The 21,928-nt window shown below is 38.7% G+C and overlaps 1 protein-coding gene across 1 annotated transcript in view; it reads left to right on the forward strand.

Annotated features, from left to right (window-relative positions):
* adgrg2a (adhesion G protein-coupled receptor G2a) overlaps positions 1–21,928 on the forward strand; it is a 33,759-nt gene that overhangs the window by 10,437 nt on the left and 1,394 nt on the right. The window contains exons 4-18 of the mRNA XM_046877341.1: positions 749–802; positions 4,893–5,224; positions 16,394–16,844; positions 17,155–17,377; positions 17,495–17,651; positions 18,491–18,643; positions 18,742–18,861; positions 18,940–18,979; positions 19,832–19,935; positions 20,143–20,267; positions 20,372–20,643; positions 20,723–20,819; positions 20,898–21,181; positions 21,266–21,367; positions 21,452–21,574. Coding sequence (XP_046733297.1) covers positions 749–802; positions 4,893–5,224; positions 16,394–16,844; positions 17,155–17,377; positions 17,495–17,651; positions 18,491–18,643; positions 18,742–18,861; positions 18,940–18,979; positions 19,832–19,935; positions 20,143–20,267; positions 20,372–20,643; positions 20,723–20,819; positions 20,898–21,181; positions 21,266–21,367; positions 21,452–21,574 — 2,637 coding nt within the window. The remainder of the gene's footprint in view (positions 1–748; positions 803–4,892; positions 5,225–16,393; positions 16,845–17,154; positions 17,378–17,494; positions 17,652–18,490; positions 18,644–18,741; positions 18,862–18,939; positions 18,980–19,831; positions 19,936–20,142; positions 20,268–20,371; positions 20,644–20,722; positions 20,820–20,897; positions 21,182–21,265; positions 21,368–21,451; positions 21,575–21,928) is intronic.

Below are 21,928 nucleotides of genomic sequence, written 5' to 3' on the forward strand. Positions count from 1 at the left end.
TATGGGGGCTATGTACTGAATATGAGAGATATTGACATGAGTCCAGATTTAAAGTGTCCAGTGTGATTTTCACTAAAGTGTTCATGGGCTGATATTAAAGTGACACTGAGGTGTGCCAGTCCAGTGTTAAAGCGACATTTGTGCAATTGTGGAAAACAATTGCAAACTTGCAAAGAAGTAAAAATAAACAGAGAGTCCAGGTATTATAGGTGCTAGGTGTTATACATGAGTCATTTGTCAAAGTCAACATTCTGGATCCATCAGCCAAAATAAAAATGTAAAATAGAACAAGGTGTACCGTGTGTAATGTACTTTCCAGGTAACCAGATAAACATTTGACCACAGATGTAAATGTGCTTGTTTATCAGATTACAATCAGGAAACAAAAACTAGATAAGTTCAAAAACAATTGTGAGGATTGAGCCTCTAGAACACAGATGCCTACTTTCTTTCTTTCTTTCCTTCTTTCTTTCTTTCTTTCTTTCTTTCTTTCTTTCTTTCTTTCTTTCTTTCTTTCTTTCTAAATGCATGTTTTCCAGTGTCTCCTTCACTGTCATTATTACACACTACCAGATTTTGATTGAATGCATTTGTATCAAGGCGAATATACAATTAATGCATAAGATGCATAAAAGTGTTGCATGTTTGTGTAGTCCTTCAGTGTGCTTTGATTTTGTCTAGTCCTAAGCTTTCATCCATTTTCCAAAATGGATGTGATTCTTTTCTTTTTTGCATGGCTTTCCTGTAGGCGTTCTCAGTCTTTTAGACCATGTACGGAAGAAACGCAGTAACAATGGGAACGGTAAGTGCCACTTTAATGAGCATATCTATAGTGAGTAATGCTGATCTGTCCATATGTGGGACTGCTAACTGGCATCTAAAAAAGTGCTGATATTCAAAAAGTTAAATGCTTCAAACTAAATAGAATAAATAAAAATTAGTTTGTGCACACTCTTGTGACAGGTCTTTATAAGCTTTTATTACAAAAGCATTGTTAGATTCTGGATTATTATTAATCAAAAGGTTTTGTCAGATGATTATTTCCAGTTTAGACAAAAGTAACAAATCAGTCTGTTATCATTTCTATAGTAAAAGCTCAGATGTTATAAAAATTGTATCATTTTTTATTTGTTTGGTAAAGACATGTTTATGTAAGGAAGGAGTCTCCAGTTTTAGAGCTTTGTAACAGTCAGAGCTAAAGCTGTAACTTTACAATTTTGAAGAACACTTGAAATTACTTGAACTTACAAAGTTCCTCCACCCCCTTCACTTTTCTTGTGAGCCAGGGAACAATCTTTCAAAACAACACTATTCAGGTACAATACAGGTAACTAGTTTTGTTAACAATATGCACCGATCAGGCATAACATTATGACCACCTGCCTAATATTGTGTTGGTCCCCCTCTGCTGCTAAAACAGTCGTGACCCATTGATCATCAACAGCATGAACTTCAGCAGTTTGTGCTACAGGAGCTCGTCTGTTGGATCGGACCACACGTTCCAGCCTTTACTCCCCACGTGCATCATTGAGCCTCGAACTTGTCGCCGGTTCACCACTGTTCCTTCCTTGGAGCACTTTTGATAAACACTGACCACTGCAGACCAGGAACAGCCCACAAGAGCTGCAGTTTTGGAGATGTTCTGACTCGGTCATCTAGACGTCAAATTTGTCAAACTCACTCAAATCCTAACACTCGTCAATTTTTCCTGCACCTAACATCAACTTTGAGGACAAAATAATCAGTGTTATTTACTTCACCTGTCAGGGGTCATGAATTTATGCCTGATCAGTGTACACCTAATTGTATTTTAGCAGATTTAGCTAAAGTACCCTAGTAAGTTGGGATGCTGTGCTTCTGCAGTTAAATCCTGGTGAAAAACAGTGGGTTTTTTATTTATATCTAGACTTATATCTTTTTTTTTTTTTTTTTATGTACAGAGACAACCATTGCAACTTCAACAACATCTCCCAACACTAGCTTTACAAACACCCCACGACCACAAGTACCACTACCACAAACACCCCACGATCACAAGCACCACTACCACAAACACCCTCTTACGACCACAAGCACCACTGCCACAAACACCCCACATTCACAAGCACCCCCGACCACAAGCACCACTACCACAAACACCCCACGACCACAAGCACCACTACCACAAACACCCCACATTCACAAGCACCCCACGACCACAAGCACCACTACAACAAACACCCCTACGACCACAAGCACCACTACCACAAACACCCCTACGACCACAAGCACCACTGCCACAAACACCCCACGACCACAAGCACCACTACCACAAACACCCCAATAATAATCAAAGAAACACTACTACAAACACCCCACGACCACAAGCACCACTACCACAAACACCCCACAACCACAAGCACCACTACCACAAACATCCCTAATGATAATCGAAGGACCACTACTACAAACATGCCTATAACCACAAATACCACTACCACAAACACCCTAATAACCGCAAATACCACTACCACAAACACCCCAATAACACAACACAACACAACACCACTGTTAATGTAACAAATACAACATTAGCACATGATAACACAACACAACCAAACACCACTGTCAATGTAACACTTACAACAACACCTGATAACACAACTCAACCTAACACCACTGTCAATGTAACAAATACAACACCTGATAACACAACACATTCAAATACCACTGTCAATGTAACAAATACACCAACACCTGATAACACAACACAACCCAACACCACTGTTAATGTTACAAATACATCAACATCTGATAACACAACACAACTCAACACAACTTTCAATGTAAAACTTACAACCTTAACACCTGATAACACAACTCAACCAAACACCACTCTCAATGTTCCATCAGCACCTGATAACACAACACAACACAACACCACTGTTAATGTAGTAAATACATCAACACCTGATAACACAACACAATCCAACACAACTGTTAATGTAACAAATACATCAAGACCTGATAACACAACAGAACCAAACACTACTCTCAATGTTACATCAACAGCCAATAACACAACACAACCAAATACCACTGTCAATGTAACACTTACAACGTTAACACCTGATAACACAACTCAACCAAACACCACTCTCATGGTTACAATATCAACACCTGATAATACAACACAACCAAACACCACTCTCAATTTTACATTAACACCTGATAACACAACACAACCAAATAGCACTCTCAGTGTAACAAATACAACATTAGCACATGATAACACAACACAACCAAACACAAATCGCAGTGTTACAGATAAAACATCAACACCCGATAACACAACACAACCAAATACCACTCTCAATGTAACACTTACAAAGTTAACACCTGATAACACAACTCAACCAAACACCACTCTCAATGTTACATCAACAACTGATAACACAACACAACACCACTGTTAATGTAACAAATACATTAACACCCCAATAACACAACTCAACCTAACACCACTGTCAATGTAACACTTACAACATTAACACCTGATAACACAACTCAACCAAACACAACTCTCAATGTTACATCAACACCTGATAACACAACACAACCAAACACCACTTTCAGTGTAACAAATACAACACCTGATAACACAACAGAACCAAACACCACTCTCAATGTTACATCAACCCCGATAACACAACACAACCAAGCACCACTCTTAATATTACACTAACATCAATACCTGATAACACAACACAACCAAACACCACTCTCACTGTTACAATATCAACACCTGATAACACAGCACAACCAAATCCCACTCTCAATGTAACACTTACAACGTTAACACCTGATAACACAACTCAACCAAACATCATCCTCAATGTTACATTAACACCCGATAACACAACACATCCAAACACTACTCTCAGTTTTACACAAACATCAACACCCGATAGCACAACACCACCAAATTATTAATCAAAAGGTTTTGTCAGATGATTATTTCCAGTTTAGACAAAAGTAACAAATCAGTCTGTTATCATTTCTATAGTAAAAGCTCAGATGTTATAAAAAATGTATCATTTTTTATTTGTTTGGTAAAGACATGTTTATGTAAGGAAGGAGTCTCCAGTTTTAGAGCTTTGTAACAGTCAGAGCTAAAGCTGTAACTTTACAATTTTGAAGAACACTTGAAATTACTTGAACTTACAAAGTTCCTCCACCCCCTTCACTTTTCTTGTGAGCCAGGGAACAATCTTTCAAAACAACACTATTCAGGTACAATACAGGTAACTAGTTTTGTTAACAATATGCACCGATCAGGCATAACATTATGACCACCTGCCTAATATTGTGTTGGTCCCCCTCTGCTGCTAAAACAGTCGTGACCCATTGATCATCAACAGCATGAACTTCAGCAGTTTGTGCTACAGGAGCTCGTCTGTTGGATCGGACCACACGTTCCAGCCTTTACTCCCCACGTGCATCATTGAGCCTCGAACTTGTCGCCGGTTCACCACTGTTCCTTCCTTGGAGCACTTTTGATAAACACTGACCACTGCAGACCAGGAACAGCCCACAAGAGCTGCAGTTTTGGAGATGTTCTGACTCGGTCATCTAGACGTCAAATTTGTCAAACTCACTCAAATCCTAACACTCGTCAATTTTTCCTGCACCTAACATCAACTTTGAGGACAAAATAATCAGTGTTATTTACTTCACCTGTCAGGGGTCATGAATTTATGCCTGATCAGTGTACACCTAATTGTATTTTAGCAGATTTAGCTAAAGTACCCTAGTAAGTTGGGATGCTGTGCTTCTGCAGTTAAATCCTGGTGAAAAACAGTGGGTTTTATTTATATCTAGACTTATATCTTTTTTTTTTTTTTTATGTACAGAGACAACCATTGCAACTTCAACAACATCTCCCAACACTAGCTTTACAAACACCCCCACGACCACAAGTACCACTACCACAAACACCCCCACGATCACAAGCACCACTACCACAAACACCCCTCTTACGACCACAAGCACCACTGCCACAAACACCCCACATTCACAAGCACCCCACGACCACAAGCACCACTACCACAAACACCCCCACGACCACAAGCACCACTACCACAAACACCCCACATTCACAAGCACCCCACGACCACAAGCACCACTACAACAAACACCCCTACGACCACAAGCACCACTACCACAAACACCCCCACGACCACAAGCACCACTACCACAAACACCCCCACGACCACAAGCACCACTACCACAAACACCCCAATAATAATCAAAGAAACACTACTACAAACACCCCCACGACCACAAGCACCACTACCACAAACACCCCACAACCACAAGCACCACTACCACAAACATCCCTAATGATAATCGAAGGACCACTACTACAAACATGCCTATAACCACAAATACCACTACCACAAACACCCCAATAACCGCAAATACCACTACCACAAACACCCCATGACTACAAGTATGACTACCACAAACACCACCACGATTACAAGTACCACTAGCACCCGCATACCCATGACTTCTATGTTTACTACTACAGATAACCTAACTCTCCCTACTGCCACAGATACCCCCTTGATGTCAATTCCCACTACGTCCATGACTTTAACTCTTACCGCCACAGATACCCCAATGACTTCTATTTCTAATACCACAAATAATCAAATTACTACTATTCCTAGTACCACCAACACCCCCACCACTAATTCTGTAAACTTCTCATCCATTCTTTCACCCTCCACATCTATAATCCTCAAAGACTTGTCAACAGCATCAGCAACAACTTCTTTACCAGGTAAATCTGTGGCTTGAAATACTTCATTTTTGCATAAAAATGCATTTGAAAAATGAGAACCACGACTGTATATAGAGACTTTTGACGCCCCTTTAATATTTAAAGGGGAGTAAATTGCCCCTATCAGTACCTCCAATCCCCAAATTACACATAAATGTCCTTCTATTTCAGATAATCAGCAGAACAACTGTCGTTGTTATAAATTCTGCGGAAGTTCTGGTGAGTGTGTATTTGTCATGAGCAGTATTTTTTGTTTATGTACTTCACATTTACTAACACCATGCTCTCTTATCTTCTGTTTAGGGTTAGCATTATATGCTTTTTATTTGGATTTCAATGGTAACAAAGTTACAGAGAGAACAATCACAGATTTAGTGAGTATATAATACATACATCATCAATCAAATCAAATTCAAATTTTATTTGTTACATACACATTCATACAGAGTTTTACAAGTAGTGAAATGCTTTTTACAACGTAAACATAAAAGAAATAAAAGAGAAAGTAAAAAGAGTAACGTAAAAATAAATAAAATAAGTATAAAAGTATATTAAAATATAATCTGACTATACGTATAAAAATATACATATATATATATATATATATATATATATATATATATATATATATATATATATATATATATAAATACACTTTAGCAAAGAAAAATAGATATATGTATATACACATACATGAATTAACAGAAGGGATGGATGGGAAGGGAAGTGACTCAGTTTAATGTAATTGTCATTAAAATGTCCATGTGCTTGTATAAAAAATAATTAAATTAAAATGTATATGTATTTATCCGTAATACATTTCATGCAGGTTCATTGTTCACAGTTAATAATTGAATTTCAGCAGAAATGTCTGTGGCTGGTGAATTTTTGTTCCACTGTCCTGATAATGATGCTGCTTTGATGATATCAATGTCTTTTGAAACTTTCTAATCTGTGAAACTGTGGTCCAGTTAAACTTTCCATGTGTGGATACTGTGTTTTTTAAACTCTACGTAAATCGTGATTAGCATTGAATCTGTAAATTGTAAAATTGTAAATCTTGTTCTTTCTATCCTAAAGGTTTCACAGCTGACATTTCCATGCAACTCAACAGCTGTTTCTCAGTGAGTAATTGATTCACACAGCTCAGGATACACATTGCTGTCAGTACATGCATCAGTTTGTTAAAAAAAACTATCAGCCGCTATTACAATGTCCTTTGCTTACAGGTCTCTGTGTAATAATATTTCACAGGAATCCAGTTCCTATCAGGTAAAACGAATTTCTTGTTTAATTAAGTTTTAAAAAATGATGGTGATCAAATTGATCATTTTAATACCATTTTTTTGGTTTTTATTTCCCTGTAGGGGACAAACCTACAGTGCATTTCTAATAACAACAGGTAATACTGACATGGTTCTTTCCCCTTGTGTCTTTCATTCAGTCTACTCTTTCTTTAATAAATGTTTTAATTCTTGCCCTCAGACTGAGCAACTGCACAGTTACAGTGCTCTACTCTAAGCCACTCAACGTATGTACACTCAGTGAAGTTCTTAAGTCTTTATTCCAATCTAATTCCAAAATCAGCTATAATGGCTACCTCAGCAGAACTGCTGGTGAGTGTTTGAAAATGTATTTTAATATTGCTTCTATAAAATGTATGGGCTTTTCTCAGAAGTAATTGAATATATTTTCTGTTCGATGTAGCTTTATGTATACCACCCAGCTTTTCTATAAACGATCTCTTCAACTCAACGTATAATTGGAACTTCAACTTGAACTCAATTTGTAGTCTATCAGATGACCAGTTTAACTCCTTCATCAACCAGCAAACATGGTAAGTTTTTATAGTGCTGTTATAAGCTTCTGGCATGGTTTAGTAGTTTCATAGCAGTCTGTTATTTGTGACACAGTCGCTCATCAGGCATACATTTCACATAAAGGAAATGTCCATACCAAACCTCAGGTCCTGGGGCAGACACTGTCATGCTGAGTGCTGTTTACTGTGTGGTTAGAAGGCAGACTTGGAGTGTCTGGTGAAAAGCAGGCTGTGAGCTGGTGGCAGGGATGAGATGAGCTTTCAAGGGTCAGGTTGAGATGTCAGCCTCTGCTGTGAGCAGGACTTGAGAGCCTGTATGGCCTCAGACAGGGTTAAGGAGGCCACATTGTGACTGAAGCTTGTCCTGGGAAATTAAAATGCTGATTTCAGGCAGGAACAGGACTTGGGATGCCATGCTGTTGGCCTCTGGTGAGGAATTGCAATGGAAAGCAATAAGGACATGGAAGGCTGTGCCTTTGGCCTCATACAGGAGTATATTGTGAAAGGCCATGTAGTCAGCTTCTGACTGGAGCTTGACTATAGGGTCTGCCTTGCTGGCCTCAGCGGGAGGCTTTGCTAAAAAGGCTACTACGATGGCCTCTAACTGGCAATTAACGCAAGAGACCACACTGCCAGCTTAATATTGGACTGTGGGCTGCTACCATTAATAGTTCATAAGGCATCAGAGTAGAAAAAAGGATCCACAATGCTACGAAGATTTTGAAAATAAAATTAAGTATTATTATATATACTAATCAATTATTAATTGTACCTTACAGTGTAACGTAATAAGCAGTTTATATATGATGGATTTTTATTATAGTAAAGAATGCTAAAAGCAAACATTGACATTATTTTCCACAGTGCTCAAGGTCAAGTGTTGTCTCTGCAGCAAGATGAGAGCTGTCAGCTTCCACCCTCACAGACTGGCAATACACAAAACAGCTCAACTACAACAGCTACTTTTACGAATATTAACATTGCTTCAGTCATTACAAATATGCCATTATTAATCAATACTAGCAAAAATCTAAACACCACTCTCAGTGTTACAAACACAATAATATTATCACCCAGTATCACTACAACACCAAACATTACTCTCAATGTTACACCAACACCCGATAACACAACACAACCCAACACCACTGTTAATGTTACAAATACATCAACATCTGATAACACAACACAACTCAACACAACTTTCAATGTAAAACTTACAACCTTAACACCTGATAACACAACTCAACCAAACACCACTCTCAATGTTCCATCAGCACCTGATAACACAACACAACACAACACCACTGTTAATGTAGTAAATACATCAACACCTGATAACACAACACAATCCAACACAACTGTTAATGTAACAAATACATCAAGACCTGATAACACAACAGAACCAAACACTACTCTCAATGTTACATCAACAGCCAATAACACAACACAACCAAATACCACTGTCAATGTAACACTTACAGCGTTAACACCTGATAACACAACTCAACCAAACACCACTCTCATGGTTACAATATCAACACCTGATAATACAACACAACCAAACACCACTCTCAATTTTACATTAACACCTGATAACACAACACAACCAAATAGCACTCTCAGTGTAACAAATACAACATTAGCACATGATAACACAACACAACCAAACACAAATCGCAGTGTTACAGATAAAACATCAACACCGATAACACAACACAACCAAATACCACTCTCAATGTAACACTTACAAAGTTAACACCTGATAACACAACTCAACCAAACACCACTCTCAATGTTACATCAACAACTGATAACACAACACAACCAACACCACTGTTAATGTAACAAATACATTAACACCCAATAACACAACTCAACCTAACACCACTGTCAATGTAACACTTACAACATTAACACCTGATAACACAACTCAACCAAACACAACTCTCAATGTTACATCAACACCTGATAACACAACACAACCAAACACCACTTTCAGTGTAACAAATACAACACCTGATAACACAACAGAACCAAACACCACTCTCAATGTTACATCAACCCCGATAACACAACACAACCAAGCACCACTCTTAATATTACACTAACATCAATACCTGATAACACAACACAACCAAACACCACTCTCACTGTTACAATATCAACACCTGATAACACAGCACAACCAAATCCCACTCTCAATGTAACACTTACAACGTTAACACCTGATAACACAACTCAACCAAACATCATCCTCAATGTTACATTAACACCCGATAACACAACACATCCAAACACTACTCTCAGTTTTACACAAACATCAACACCCGATAGCACAACACCACCAAATACCACGCTTCCTGTTACACAAACAGCAACATCCAATAATACAACACAAACAAACGCCCTTTCACTTTGACACACATGACAACAACACTCGACAACAAAACACAACCAAACACCATCTTCAATGTTACATTAACACCCGATAACACAACACAACCAAACAACACTCTCAGTTTTACACAAACATCAACACCGATAACATCATACAACCAAACAGCAATCACAATGTTACAGATAAAACATCAACACCTGATAACACAACACATTCAAATACCACTGTCAATGTAACACTTACAACAACACCTGATAACACAAGACAAGCAAACACCACACTCACTGTTACACATGCAACAATAACACGTGATAACCCAACACAACCGAGCACCAGTCTTAATATTACACAAACAATATCATTACCTGATAACACAACACAACAACACCACTGTTAATGTAACAAACACATCAGCACCTGATAACACAACACAACCAAACACCACTGTTAATGTAGTAAATACATCAACACCTGATAACACAACACAACACAACACAACACCACTGTTAATGTAACAAATACATCAAGACCTGATAACACAACAGAACCAAACACTACTCTCAATGTTACATCAACAGCCAATAACACAACACAACCAAATACCACTGTCAATGTAACACTTACAACATTAACACCTGATAACACAACTCAACCAAACACCACTCTCATGGTTACAATATCAACACCTGATAATACAACACAACCAAACACCACTCTCAATTTTACATTAACACCTGATAACACAACACAACCAAATAGCACTCTCAGTGTAACAAATACAACATTAGCACATGATAACACAACACAACCAAACACAAATCGCAGTGTTACAGATAAAACATCAACACCTGATAACACAACACAACCAAATACCACTCTCAATGTAACACTTACAAAGTTAACACCTGATAACACAACTCAACCAAACACCACTCTCAATGTTACATCAACAACTGATAACACAACACAACCAACACCACTGTTAATGTAACAAATACATTAACACCCAATAACACAACTCAACCAAACACCACTGTCAATGTAACACTTACAACATTAACACCTGATAACACAACTCAACCAAACACAACTCTCAATGTTACATCAACACCTGATAACACAACACAACCAAACACCACTGTTAATGTAACAAATACATCAACACCTGATAACACAACAGAACCAAACACCACTCTCAATGTTACATCAACCCCGATAACACAACACAACCAAATACCACTGGCAATGTAACACTTACAACAACAACACCTGATAACACAACTCAACCAAACACCACTCTCACTGTTACACATGCAACATTACCACCTGATAACACAACACAACCAAACACTACTCTTAGTTTTACACAAACATCAACACCTGATAACACAACACAACCAAACACCACTCTCACTGTTACAATATCAACACCTGATAACACAGCACAACCAAATCCACTCTCAATGTAACACTTACAACGTTAACACCTAATAACACAACTCAACCAAACATCATCCTCAATGTTACATTAACACTCGATAACCCAACACATCCAAACACTACTCTCAGTTTTACACAAACATCAACACCCGATAACACCATACAACCAAACAGCAATCACAATGTTACAGATAAAACATCAACACCTGATAACACAACACATTCAAATACCACTGTCAATGTAACACTTACAACAACACCTGATAACACAAGACAAGCAAACACCACACTCACTGTTACACATGCAACAATAACACGTGATAACCCAACACAACCGAGCACCACTCTTAATATTACACAAACAATATCATTACCTGATAACACAACACAACCAACACCACTGTTAATGTAACAAACACATCAACACCTGATAACACAACTCAACCAAACACCACTGTCAATGTAACACTTACAACGTTAACACCTGATAACACAACTCAACCAAACACCACTCTCAATGTTACATCAACAGCCGATAACACAACACAACACAAAACCACTGTTAATGTAACAAATACATCAACACCCGATAACACAACACAACACAAAACCACTGTCAATGTAACACTTACAACATTAACACCTGATAACACAACTCAACCAAACACCACTCTCAATGTTTCAACAGCCGATAACACAACACAACACAAAACCACTGTTAATGTAACAAATACACCAACACCTGATAACACAACACAACCAAACACCACTTTCAATGTAACAAATACATCAACACCTGATAACACAACAGAACCAAACACTACTCTCAATGTTACATCAACAGCCAATAACACAACACAACCAAATACCACTGTCAATGTAACAAATACATCAACACCTGATAACACAACACAACCAAACACCACTCTAAATTTTACACAAACAACAACACCCAATAACATAACACAAACAAACACCACTCTAAATTATGTAACACTAACATCATCACCCAATAACACAACTCAACCAATCACCACTCTCATTGTAACACAAACAACATCAACACCTTATAACACGACACAACACAGCACCACTGTCAATGTAAGAAATACATCAACACCTGATAACACAACAGAACCGAATGCTACTCCCAATGTTACATCAACACCTGAAAACACAGCACAACCAAACACCACTCTCACTGTTACAACATCAACACCTGATAACACAACACACTCAAACACCACTCTTAATTTCACATCAACATCCGATACCACAACACAACCAAACAACAATCGCAGTGTTACAGATAAAACATCAACACCCGATAACACAACACAACCAAATGCCACTCTCAATGTAATACTTACAACGTTAACACCTGATAACACAACTCAACCAAACACCACTCTCAATGTTACATCAACACCCAATAACACAACACAACCAAACACTACTCTTAGTTTTACACAAACATCAACACCTGATAACACAACACAACCAAACACCACTCTTAATATTACACAATCAATATCATTACCTGATAACACAACACAACCCAACACCACTGTTAATGTAACAAATACATCAACACCTGATAACACAACACAACCAAACACCACTGTCAATGTAACACTTACAACGTTAACACCCGATAACACAACACAACCCAACACCACTGTTAATGTAACAAATACACCAACACCTGATAACACAACAGAACCAAACACCACTTTAAATGTAACAAATACATCAACACCTGATAACACAACAGAACCAAACACTACTCTCAATGTTACATCAACAGCCAATAACACAACACAACCAAATACCACTGTCAATGTAACAAATACATCAACACCCAATAACACAACACAAACAAACACCACTCTAAATTATGTAACACTAACATCATCACCCAATAACACAACTCAACCAATCACCACTCTCATTGTAACACAAACAACATCAACACCTTATAACACGACACAACACAGCACCACTGTCAATGTAAGAAATACATCAACACCTGATAACACAACAGAACCGAATGCTACTCCCAATGTTACATCAACACCTGAAAACACAACACAACCAAACAACAATCGCAATGTTACAGATAAAACATCAACACCTGATAACACAACACAACCAAATGCCACTGTCAATGTAATACTTACAACGTTAACAGCTGATAACACAACTCAACCAAACACCACTCTCAATGTTTCATCAACACCCGATAACACAACACAACCAAACACTACTCTTAGTTTTACACAAACATCAACACCCGATAACACAACACAACCAAACACCACTCTTACTGTTACACATGCAACATTTACACCTGATAACACAACACAACCAAACACCACTCTCACTGTTACAACATCAACACCTGATAACACAACACAATCAAAACCACTCTTAATTTGACATCAACATCCGATAACACAACACAACCAAACACCAATCGCAATGTTACAGATGAAACCTCAACACTCGATAACACAACACAACCGAATACCACTGTCAATGTAACACTTACAACAACAACAACAAATAACACAACACAAGCAAACACCACTCTCACTGTTACACATGCACCATTAACAGCTGTTAACACAACACAACAAAGCACCACTCTTAATATTACACAAACAACATCAACACCTGATAACACAACACAACCAAACACCACTCTTAATTTTACATCAGCATCAACATTAGCACCTGATAACACAACACAACCAAACACCACTCTCAATGTAACACATACATCAACAACTGATAAAACAACACAACCAAATAACACTGTCAATGTAACACTTTCAACAACAACACCCAATAACACAACACAAGCAAGCACCACTATTAATATTACACAACCAACATCAACACCTGATAACACAACACAACCAAATACCACTCTCAATGTAACAAATACAACATTAACACCTGATAACACAACACAACCAAATATCACTGTCAATGCAACACTTACACCAACAACACCCAAGAACACAACACAAGCAAACAACACTCTCACTGTTACAACATCAACACCTGATAACTTAACACACCCAAACACCACTCTTAATTTTACATCAACACTCGATAACACAACACAACCAAACACCACTCTCAATGTAACAAATACAACATTAGCACCTGATAACACAACACAACCAAACACCAATCGCAATGTTACAGATAAAACATCAACACCTGATAACACAACACAACTTAATACCACTCTAATTGTAACACTTACAACGTTAACACCTGATAACACATCTCAGCCAAACACCACTCTCAATGTTACATCAACACCTGATAACACAACACAACCAAACACTACTCTTAGTTTTACACAAACATCAACACTCGATAATACAACACTACCAAATACCACTGTCAGTGTAACACTTACAACAATAACACCAAATAACACAACACAAGCAAACATCCCTCTCACTGTTACACATACAACATTATCACCTGATAACACAACACAACCAAGCACCACTCTTAATATTACACAAACAACATCAACAACTGATAACACAACACAACCAAACACCACTCTCACTGTTACAACATCAACACTTTATAACTCAACACACCCAAAACCACTCTCGATTTTACATCAACGTTAACACCTGATAACACAACACAACCAAATACCACTCTCAACTTTACATCAACACTCGATAACACAACACAACCAAACACCAATCGTGATGTTACAGATAAAACATCAACACCTGATAACACAACACAACCAAACACCACTCTCTCTGTTACAACATCAACACTTGATAACACAATACAACCAAACACCACTCTCAATGTTACATCAACACCTAATAACACAACACAACCAAACACCAATCGCAATGTTACAGATAAAACATCAATACCTGATAACACAACACAACCAAACACCACTCTTTCTGTTACATCAACACCTGATAACACAACACAACCAAACACCACTCTCAATGTAACACATACAACGTTAACACCTGATAACACAACTCAACCAAACACCACTCTCAATATTACATCAACACCTGATAACACAACACAACCAAACACCACTCAATGTAACAAATACAACATTAGCACCTGATAACACAACACAACCAAACACCAATAGCAATATGACAGATAAAATATTAACACCTGATAACACAACACAACCAAATACCACTCTCAATGTAACACATACAACATTAACACCTGATAACACAACTCAACCAAACACCACCTTCAATGTTACATCAACACCCAATACCACAACACAACCAAACACCACCCTCAATCTTACATCAACACCTGATAACACAACACAACCAAACACCACTCTCAATTTTACATCATCAACGCCTGATAACACAACCCAACCAAACACCACTCCCAATGTAACACTTACAACGTTAACACCTGATAACACAACACAACCAAACACCACTCTCAATTTTACATCAACATCAACACCCAATAACACAACCAACCAAACACCACTCTCAATGTAACACTTACAACGTTAACACCTGATAACACAACTCAACCAAACACCACTCTCAATGTAACACTTACAACGTTAACACCTGATAACATAACACAACCAAACACCACTCTCAATTTTACATCAACGTTAACACCTGATAACACAACTCAACCAAACACCACTCTCAATGTAACACTTACAACGTTAACACCTGATAACACAACTCAACCAAACACCACTCCCAATGTAACACTTACAACGTTAACACCTGATAACACAACACAACCAAACACCACTCTCAGTTTTACATCAACGTTAACACCTGATAACACAACACAACCAAACACCACTCTCAGTTTTACATCAACACCTGATAACACATCTCAGCCAAACACCACTCTTTCTGTTACATCAACACCTGATAACACAACTCAACCAAACACCACTCTCAATTTTAAATCAACATCAACACCCGATAACACAACACAACCAAATACCATTTTAAATGTAACACATACAATGTTAACACCTGATAACACAACACAACCAAACACCACTCTCAATGTAACAAATACAACATTAGCATCTGACAACACAACACAACCAAACGCCAATCGCAATGTTACAGATACAACATTATCACCAGATAACACATCACAACCAAACACCACTCTCAATGTTAAACTTACAACATCAACACCCGATAATACATTAGCACCAAACACTCCCACTTCACAGGAAGGAAATAGCTCCATTACCACCACCTCCAGTACCACCAGCTCCAGCACCACCACCTCCATCACCACCAGCAAGAGCAGTAATGGAACAAGTTTAGCAGGTTTGTCCACTGAGCTGCATAATATCTCTTCTGCTTATATCGAATTTAAAGATTAGATTTTTAGATATTTTCCTAAATACATATCTTCAGTTGCTGAATCTAGAAGATAGTATTCATTAAAGCTCGTCTAAGGTACATAATTAAACCCTAAGAGTTATTTTGGTAATAATATATAATAAACAGTAAACACACAGTATGATGGCACTTCATGATTAAACTATAATAACTTCCCACTTCAAGTTTGTTTCTTCTGAGGTTTTCAAGGTAATAAGCCTATTGACTAACATGATGCTGAATGTCCACCTTGCAGCGACCACAACACCACCTAACCCCCAGTCTGTGGTGGATCAGATTCTGAACCAGACTCAGGGGGCTTCAACCCTGAACTCCTCTCAAGTGCAGAATGTGGTTAACCAACTGGAAGGTATCTTGTCTGCTCCAAACATCAGCCTGAATGTGTTTAAGAATGCTCTGTCTACCATTAACAATCTCCAAGATGCTCCTCAAGGAGCTTTGGCCTCCTCATCCAACCGGTAAGAGACATCAGTAAGCCTTTACATAAAGATACAGAGGAGATAGAGAGCAGTGCAAGTTAAAATAAATATAAGGATTTGGACAGATGGTGTAATTTCTGGATTCTTTTCCTCCAGCTTGATCAAAATTGTAGATGAACTGGCATTGAAATTGATCATTCCGGACAAGTCAGTAACAATAACATTGTCATCCCTCGCACTGGCGGTGACAAACATTGATGGAGCCAACTTTGCAGGAATGTCATTCTCCATCAACGGACCATCAGGCATACAGGTAAAGTCTGAATTTGTTACAGTTATTGCTTCATAAATTAGTGTTTCAGTGCAGGTGATTTTTGGTGAAGTACATAAAATTTGATGTATGTTGTGCAGTGTGGCCCAGGGAAATGGGAAATATTGGAACTAGGATTTGGTGACCCTGGAACATCAGCAATTGTGTGGAACCAGTGCAAGCTTGTTTCAAACTCCTTGCCGTTAGTTATAAGGGAGCAGTGGTGTGGAGCATTTGCTTTAAAACTTTTTCTAAGAATGGTTATAGTGTGAGTGCTGCACAAAGGGAATTTTGGCATCATTACCAGTTAGGACATCATGATCCTGTCCCGTCTGCTCATTTTGAAGAAACAGGTTTAGCATTAAAAAATAAGTTTGCAAGTGGTGTTCGAATGGCCCTCAGATCAGAAGATATTAAGGCTGTTGGAGCAGCCATCGTGAGGAGCCCCCACCACTCTTCCACAAAATGCATCATGGCTGTGTCAAGCTGAAAAACAATGCACAGGTGTTGTAATCACACGAGCAGACTGGACACAATCATGACGTCCGAACTGGTAATGATGCCGAAATTTTATTTGCACACACTGGTTACGAACATTTGCTGATACCAACTCCTAGTTCCAAAATGTCCTATTTCCCACCACCACCCTGTATAACAACATTCCTCAGCATTATTTAATCTGAAATCAGACACATTGCTTTTTGTGAGCATATTGACGTGGCCATCAAACAAAAAGTTCTTGCTTGTGTTATACCAGTTCAAACTTTAACTTCTCGCTTTAGTCCAGCTTCAGCTTTAGTCTTGATATAGCTCTAAGGTTTTGTGGCTGTGTGTGCTTCCAGATGAATAGCAGAAGAAGGAGGTCTGTAGCTAGTTCTTCTACTAAGAGTTCCATCAACCTTCCTGCCTCCCTGACAGATGGTCTCTCCCCAGAGCAGAAGCAACAGGCGTCCCGGCTTCAGTTCACATTCTACCAGAAGAGTAGCTTCTTTCAGGTGAGGAAGACTGAGATAGAAAATCTGTAGTCGCCATTTTCCATAAACACCCACTTCCACAATATTTTTCAACAATCAGTATGTGTCAATTGTTGTAGGACAAATACACTAAGCAGCAGCTGAACTCTCTGATCCTGGGGACAAGCGTTGCCAACCTGTCCATCAGAGACTTGAAAGAAAATGTGCAGTTCTCTTTGATGAATACGAGCGCTATAGAGGTATTCGTATCTGCTCACTCAAACATGCCACAACACCATGTAGTGTCAGCATCCTGATTTCTGTTTCTTCTCCTGCAGGGAAATCTGACTTGCGTTTTCTGGGATTTTAACCAAAATGGTAAGATACTCTACATCACGTAGGCTAAGTACTAAAAGAGAGTAGACTGTATAATTGTTTGTAAAGGTACTCAACATTCACTGTCAGGTGAACGAGACCTATCAAAGGTACAAGAGGTGTACTTTTAAAAGTCATTGAAAGCCAAGTGTACATATGATGTGAAGTACCAGGCAAACGTCAAACACGGCTTTTTATGTTTCCAGTAAAGTCCAAAACGCATCTAGCGGATGTTACATTATGTTTCATCTCCAACTGTTACAAAGCACTGACACTGGTGAACTTTCCAGTGTTTTAAAGAAACTTTCTAAAAGCAGCGATCGATTCTGGATGTTTCCTTCAAGTGATGCACTTTCCATTGTTGCCACCCATCGCTGTGATGGGCTCAACACAGGTGCATGGCCTCCAGAATTGTAATTCCACACGTGTGTTTATTCAGTATTTTCAGAGTGTGGTGCAAGGGAAGAGAGTTTTTTGTATCTAAGCATAAGTGAAAAGGTCAGAAGGGTCAGGTATTTCTGCTGAGGGGTCGTGGTTGGGCCAGTTTGTGCCAATGCCAATTAGTGAACACGTTTTTGTGCTCCCTGAGCAGCTGCACTGTCCCCTTTAGTACTCTGATATCTTCTCAAAGGCGGTGAGGAGCTGCACCGCTCATCATCTACTGCCAGTCGTGTCTTGTTTCTCCGTCATGCCCTTCGACAATGTGCGATGTGCAGAGTGTTTTTCTTCCTGTCGTCACACCGTACAAGTCCCTGTAAACGAGCTACTATAGAACATCTCTAGTCTAATCAGCGTCATCAAAATAGCCGAGCTGTTGTAGAATTTTGTCTAATAACTAATATTTCATAATTGCAGGTGGAGCAGGAGGTTGGAACAAAAGCGGATGTTTTCTTCTGAATAGCACAGATACGGAGATGAAGTGTAGCTGCAACCACTTGACCAGCTTTGCCGTGTTAATGGTCAGTATCACCATGTGTCCATTTGAGCGATGTATCTGGTCTACAGGAATGAAATGAACAACAAACCAGAAATACAAATATCTTTGATTAATAAAGAATCAGATATTCAAAAAGGGGTTTAGACAGATTTCTGTCAAGATTTTTGTTTTATATCAGTTACACAATTACTTGGTTTCAAGATTTAGGTTTTTTTTTATATTTGTGAAGGACATCTCTAGAGGTGGAATTACTGACAAACTGCAGGACACCATCCTCACCTTCATCACTTACATAGGATGTGGAATTTCTGCCATCTTCCTTGCGATCACTCTTCTCACGTACCTGGCCTTTGAGTGAGTACAAGAAACCCTCCATAAATTCTTCAAGCATCAAATAATGAATGTAGTTAAGCTTCCATTTTTTTATTCTTTTCATCTTCTCATACTTATGTCCTCAGCAAAATCCGAAGAGACATCCCATCCAAGATCCTCATCCAGTTGTGTCTGGCACTTTTCCTACTGAACATGGTCTTCCTGGTAGACGCCTGGCTGGCACTCTACACCGAGGCTGTTGGCCTCTGCATTTCCACGGCCTTCTTCCTGCACTACTTTTTGCTTGCATCCTTCACATGGATGGGTCTGGAGTCCTTGCATCTATACCTGAGTATCGTCAAGGTTTTCAAAAACTTTGTATCACATTACATGCTGAAGTTCTCGTTGGCAGGATGGGGTGAGTTCCTACATATTTGGAGTTTTTGGAGAATTTGGGTGAATATTTGGTTTGCTGATGGTGTATTTGTGCATTTCAGGTATACCTTTAATCGTCGTTATTATTGTGATTTCGGTGGACAAAAATAACTATGGCCTCGTTACCTACGGAAAATATACCAACGGGACTGGTGATTTGTAAGTAGAACCGATATATAAAAATAAATTCAATACGATGGAGGCTTTTTTAGTCAGTTATGTTCTTGTTTTTTCCAGCTGCTGGCTGAATAATGATATCGCCTACTATGTGTCAGTGGTGGCCTACTTCTGTGTGATCTTTGTAGTCAACATGATCATGTTTGTGGTGGTTATGGTTCAGCTGAGACGCATCAAACGCCAAAACCCCCAAAATAACCAATACCGTAAAGGGCTCCAGGATCTCCGCAGCATTGCCGGTCTGGTTGTTTTACTCGGCCTCACCTGGGGATTCGCTTTTTTCGCATGGGGCCCCGTCAACTTAGCCTTCATGTACCTCTTTACTATCTTCAACTCCTTCCAGGGTGAGAGCTCAGAACATCTGGTACTTCTCTGAAAAAAGCATGCAGGAATCCTGACTTACTGTTTGTTCTTTTTATATTCAAAAGGTTTATTCATCTTCGTGTTTCACTGTGCGGTAAAAGAGAGCGTCCGGAGACAGTGGAGAACTTACCTCTGCTGTGGCAGGTTCAGACTAGCAGAAAACTCAGGTACTCTAACTCTTCTCTCTCAGACTAGATGTTTGTGTTATGTTTTCATACGTGCTCTAAATCATTAATTCATTGTGTGTGCAGATTGGAGCCGTGTAGCAACTCAACACAACAAGAAGAGTTCAGTCATCACCACCAACATTTCAAATAGTTCAAGGAACTCCTCCATGAGCAATGGCAGCTCGGGATTAGCCTCAAACTTCAACAGTCAGTTCTCCTGCAATTAAATATCAGTGATCATCCACAGTTATGTGAGAGTTACACTATTTTATTGCTCGACGTGGAAGTAAATATCCGCCTGTTACAAATTGAAATGGTGTAACACCTCACACCAGCTGTGGATTATCCCACGTATACTATGTTTGCTTACCAACTTCAGTTGGAAAACACCGTCCAGGCAATCAGATTTAAATATTTCATGACTAGACCATGATGTACAATCGGTAGACTATAGAATAAATGTGTTTTGGTTTGTTTTCTACAGCAGCACAGAAACCTTTCTTGAGTAAAACTTTTATATATCATGTTAATTACAGAAGGGCGTCTCCGGGGTCTACGTTT

This window comes from Silurus meridionalis, chromosome 21 (assembly GCF_014805685.1).
Source record: "Silurus meridionalis isolate SWU-2019-XX chromosome 21, ASM1480568v1, whole genome shotgun sequence".
NCBI classification, from domain to species: domain Eukaryota; kingdom Metazoa; phylum Chordata; class Actinopteri; order Siluriformes; family Siluridae; genus Silurus; species Silurus meridionalis.